Source organism: Toxorhynchites rutilus, chromosome 3 (genome assembly GCF_029784135.1).
Source record: "Toxorhynchites rutilus septentrionalis strain SRP chromosome 3, ASM2978413v1, whole genome shotgun sequence".
Lineage (NCBI taxonomy): Eukaryota > Metazoa > Arthropoda > Insecta > Diptera > Culicidae > Toxorhynchites > Toxorhynchites rutilus.
This window is the reverse complement of record NC_073746.1, coordinates 182066885-182072428: the sequence shown is the minus strand read 5'-3', so window position 1 is coordinate 182072428 and position 5544 is coordinate 182066885. Positions and strand designations below refer to the sequence as shown.

The 5544-nt window shown below is 45.8% G+C and overlaps 1 protein-coding gene across 1 annotated transcript; it reads right to left on the bottom strand.

The window, feature by feature from the left end:
• Window positions 1-873: 873 nt before the first annotated feature.
• LOC129773709 (uncharacterized) lies at window positions 874-4314 on the bottom strand. The gene has a single exon (XM_055777352.1). The coding sequence runs from the start codon at window positions 4312-4314 to the stop codon at window positions 874-876; it is 3441 nt and encodes a 1146-aa protein (XP_055633327.1).
• Between the last annotated feature and the right edge of the window lie 1230 nt (window positions 4315-5544).

The following is a 5544-nucleotide window of genomic DNA, read 5'->3' as shown; positions in this document are numbered from 1 at the left end:
TTATAATCGAAATGATGATGGAGACTGTATCCATTTGACTTCTTCTGATGGTGATTCTGCTTCCTACGTGGACTACGTGTTGTTGAATGGTCGGATGGGGCTGCGACATGCGATGAAGTTTCCTCTTCTGGTTGATGTGGGGATGTGACGATGTTTCCTCTTCTTCTGTTTGATAAACTTCAAATACGATGAGACCGATGGTTTCCAATGTTGACATCTACACAACATGTTCTCCTGGGCGATTTCCACTGATGCGGGTGACGATGGATCAATACTGGAACAAATGATACGCGCTTTTTATCAAGTAAATTTGAATGCTAACGAGACTTGCCTGGTGCGGAGGCCTCCTGGCCTCCGCGAGTGCCCTAGGCACCAATGACATTGACGACACCTGAATGGATGCTTGATGATTATGAGCTGCCTTGTGGATTTCATACGATGCTGACTGCGATGACATGGACTTCAGGGTAAGATGGCCAGTCCTTCTGATGTCCTGTCGTGAGCGAATACAGCTGTCCGAGCAATGGTACCAATGCTCGGATGGAGGAATATCCAACAAACTGCCACGATTCTGCTACGAAATAATTGCTTGTATCTTCTTGCTGGTTAGGGTAGTAAGATTGCCTTGGATGGAACATGCACGAGAGTAATGGAGAAACATGCTGTAGACCTTCACCGAAATACAATTGACGGTCTGGCGTGGACTGTTAACTAAATGATGATACCACGTGGGTGATCGTCCCACCCGGGACGTGGAGAAATCTGTCTATGGTGGATGAACATTCCTTGAGCTTTTTGAAATATACAATGAAACAAATACTTAACTGAACGGCGGAGAACTTCCATTAGGAAGTCTCCGCGGTGCCGAAGCACCTACGATGGAAGAGGTTTACACTCTTCTGCTATTGGTGGGGAGCAGTTGTCTCGAACTGGAAGCACACAAATTTTTGAGATGCCTCTCTTGAGCAGACCATCGTTCGTGCGAACGGTCACTACACGGATTATCCCGTCTGATCCAGGAATCGTTTCCGCTATTCTTCCCAGACACCACTTCTGAGGAGGAAGATTATCGTCCTTAACCAGAACCATGGTGCCAACGATGAGATTGTCGCGCTTCTGGGTCCATTTTGTCCGGTTATGCAAATCGGAAAGGTAGTGTGTTTTCCATTTCCGCCAAATCTGTTGTACATAACTTTGCGACTTCTGCCACAAGAATAAGCGATTCTCAGGAATTTCCTGCAAATCTGGTGAGGGAATTGACACAAGAGGTCTTCCCGCTATGAAATGCCCTGGTGTTAAGGCCTCATAGTCGTTGGGGTCGTTGCTGAGTGGCGTTAAAGGACGAGAGTTCAAAATTGCTGCTAACTGCTGTACCACGGTGTGTATCTCGTCATATGTTAAAACTCTGGATCCAATCGTTTTACGAAACTGCGTTTTGAACGATTTTACGGCGGCCTCCCACAGTCCGCCGAAGTTTGGAGATCTTGGTGGGATAAATTTAAACTGGATCCCTTCAGTTTCACAGTCGCGAGTAACAGTATGTTGAAATTGTTGACTGCACAACTGCAGTCGAAGTAGTTCCAGCTCTCGATTGGCTCCAACAAAATTGGTGGCGTTGTCGCAGGTGATGACTGACGGTTTTCCACGTATAGAAACGAACCGCTTAAGGGCTCCGAGGAATGCCTGGGTTGTGAGGTCAGCAACCACCTCCATGTGCACTGCTTTCGTCGTCAGGCAGACGAAGATTGACACGTAGCATTTTATTGATGTGCTACGACGACCAGGATAGCGTATAAAGAAGGGACCACAAAAATCTACCCCTGTCTTGATAAATGCTGCTGCGGGGCTTACACGATCTGCTGGGAGATCTGCCATCAGTTGCTGGTGAACCGTAGGTTTGTTACGGAAACATGATGTGCACTCGAAAACGACTTTGCGAGCGAGACTGCGAACATTCGTCGGCCAATAACGCTCCCGAACCGAGGCGATCAAGAATTGCTGGCCAGCGTGGAAATGCTTACGATGGTAATGTTCCATAATTAGTTTAGTCAATGGATGCTGGTGATGTAAAATCATGGGGTGTTTCCTGTTTTCGGTCACTGGTGCGTTTGCCAGCCGCCCGCCTACGCGTATTATACCGTCGACCAGAATGGGATTCAAAGATGTGATTTTCGATGATTGATTAATCGACCGAGCGTGGGAGAGATCTCTCAATTCAGTCGGGAAACTCTCCCGTTGAGCTAAGCGGATTAAAACTTGCAAGGCATCTTCATGCTTTGTATGCGTCAGCAAACCGATATATCTACTGTTACGTTCCTTCGTTTTTGCGTTCAGGATGAATCGGCGAATCAATGCTATTAATCTGACTAGTTCAGGAAATGAGGATCGTAGAAGAATCAACTCGTTCGTAGATTGATTGTGAGTAGCGAGAGTCGTGGTAGACCTTTCCTTCAAGAGAGCTTCATCTCCTTCTGACATGGTGTCAGTAGATATCGGCCACAAGGATCGATCGAAGCGCAGCCAAAGTGGACCTTCAAACCAAACAGATTGGTATTGTAATTGAGCGGGAATCATTCCGCGTGAGATGATGTCGGCGGGATTATTTTCGCCAGCTACATGATTCCAGCATCCGTCCTTCGTGATATGCTGTATCTCCGAAACTCGATTGGCTACGAAGATTTGCCAACGAGACGGAAGCGATGATAACCAGCACTTCACTATCATCGAATCGGTCCAAAAATATGCATGGGACGGGATTTGTATACTTTTGCGAACCTTCTCGTATAAATGGCTCAGCAATAAAGCGGATGATAGTTCTAAACGTGGGATGGTTTGTTTTTTCTTTTTTCGATTGATATCTTCTATTGGCGCAACTTTTGATTTGGCCGTGATGAGACGAACGCTAACTGATCCATCAAGTGAGGTGCAGCGTAAATATAGACACGCACCATACGCTGCTTCTGATGCGTCACAGAAGCCGTGGACTTCCACGTGGCTCGCATCATTGGTAAATCCAATCCATCGAGGAACCTTGAGTGACTCGAGGGCAGTTAAATTTCTGCGGTACGTTAACCAGAACTCCTGATGACTGACGGATAATGGCTCATCCCAATCACCCTTTAGTTTCCACAGCTCTTGTAAAAATATTTTCGCCTGTACCACTACAGGACCGATGAGACCAAGTGGGTCAAAAATGCGAGCTATGTCTCCCAAAACAACTCTCTTGGTGATTGTAGGTTCAGAGCTCCAACGAGGTATGGCGTAATTGAATTTATCGACGGATGGTTCCCAAATAAGCCCTAGGGTTTTCACAGTAGACGATGAATCAATCTCAAAGGTTGAGCGATTATCGCGAAGTTCTGAAGGAACATCATCGATAAGCTCCAAATTGTTAGAGCTCCACTTTCTCAAACTGAATCCGGCAGAGTTGAACATATCGATGAGTTGGCAGACAAGTTGCTTTCCAGTTTTGATGCTGTCTGTACCACTCAGAAGGTCATCTACATAAAAATCCTTCCGAGCCACCTCTGCTGCTACAGGATGTGTGTGTTTTGCATCATTCGCCAACCGTTGAATGCACTTCGTCGCCAGGTATGGTGCGGAGGCTGTGCCATATGTGACTGTCGTCAGCTGGAAGGTGGTTACCGGTTCGTTGGCAGATTGGCAGAGAATGCGCTGGAGTGGCTGATCTGCTGAATTCAACTTCACCATGCGATACATTTTCGCAATATCGGCTATGATAGCGAACCTTCGGAATCGAAATCGTAATACGATGGAGAGTAAATCCTCCTGCACAACTGGTCCAACCATGAGTCCGTCGTTTAGCGAGACTCCTGTTGAAGTGCGACAGGAAGCGTCGAATACGACCCGTAGCTTGGTCGTGGTGCTGTCGGGTTTTATGATAGCATGATGCGGTAAATGGTACAAAGGCTGACTGGAATCTTCTTCAGGCGCTTCTATCATATGTCCCATTGCCAAGTATTCTTCGATGAATTCGGTATATTGAGTCTTCAAATTATTGTCTGCTGCGAAACGCTTTTCGAGACCATGGAACCTCCTCAATGCGATATCATGTGAATCTCTCAACTGCCTGATTATGTGCTCTTTCTTGGGAAGAGTAACGATGTATTTTCCATCAATATCACGAACGGTTGTGCAATCGTAAATCTCCTCGCACATGGTTTCCTCAACAGAAAAGATGCTTGTGCTTTTGCATGATTCTAACTCCCAGAAATTTGTCAGTAATTCGCGTAGTTCGACATTCGAACAAGCATGAGACACCGTTTTGCGATTATCCACGCTTTTCTCTGACATGCGACCTGAGACAACCCAACCGAAAACGGTCTTCTGGAGTATGGGACCATTTTCCGATAATTTGATTCTGCCGTTGTCTAAAAGATCATAATAGTGTTCTGCGCCTATTATAATATCGATGGAACCAGGTTTGAAGAACTGAGGGTCCGCCAGAGTGATGTCGTTCGGAAATGATAGTTGATTCACATCAATCGATTACCCGGTAGCTTCGACGTGAGTTTTGGAAGAACATGCATCTGCAGACTTTCAGTGTATGGCGAAATGCTGGTGGAACGGGGACCAACAAATGCCTCTACCATTTTAGTAGATCGTACAGTAGAACCTCCTATTCCTGCAACAGACAGGTGACTGACTGCTTCCGTCAGTCTTAGTTTTTGCGAAAGGTTTGTCGTTATAAAGCAATACTCCGAGCAGGAGTCCAATAATGCCCTCGCTAAGTGAGTATTTCCATGTGGATCTGTCACTCGAATCAAGGCAGTAGATAGTAGAACTTGGCGCAAAGGAGTCAGCATGGTTGCTGACAATGCATTAGTGTGCTCGAATGGAATTGGATCTGTGGTGAGTGGCGAGTGATTTTGTAGAAGCGAATTCGTGTTTGTGATGGGAAATGAATTTGTACTGGGTCCAAGAAGTGGTGTACGTGTTGTCTGGTTCTGGGCAAGTGACTGTGTTTGTTGATTGTTCGCTGGTGGTGTTCTATTTTGTGATCGTGCGACCAAAGTACTTTGTTGCGACGATGAGACATTTCTATTCGTTGATTCCATATGCAGTAAGGTGTGATGTTTTTGTCTGCATTGACGACAAACTCCACTTGTACAAGCTCGAACTAGATGTGAGGAAGAGAAACAATTCAAGCATAGCCCATTTCGTTTCACCTTGTCATACCGCTCAGGTATTCTCAAAGCCAGAAACCTTTGACACTTAAATGCTGAGTGCGGACTTTCTCCACAAAACGGACACCGATTCGCTGATTGAATGAACGTATGACTAGTGGCTAATTTCGTTTTCTTGATTTCAATTTGCTGATACTTAGCGGGTGTTATGGATTGTAGTACTGAACAATGTGCTCGAAGGAAAGTCGTCAATTCATCATAACTGGGCACATCCTTTGAGCTGTGATGCGATTCCCAGTGGCGGAGAGTTGTAGGATCGAGTCTAGAGCAAACCATATACACTAAAATTGTACTCCAGTTAGATGGAGCTTCACCAATCTTTTCCAGCATTTGTAAG

Coding starts and splice junctions, on each gene's coding strand:
- LOC129773709 (XM_055777352.1), bottom strand. CDS start 4,314: ATGTCAGAGAAAAGCGTGGATAATCGCAAAACGGTGTCTCATGCTTGT.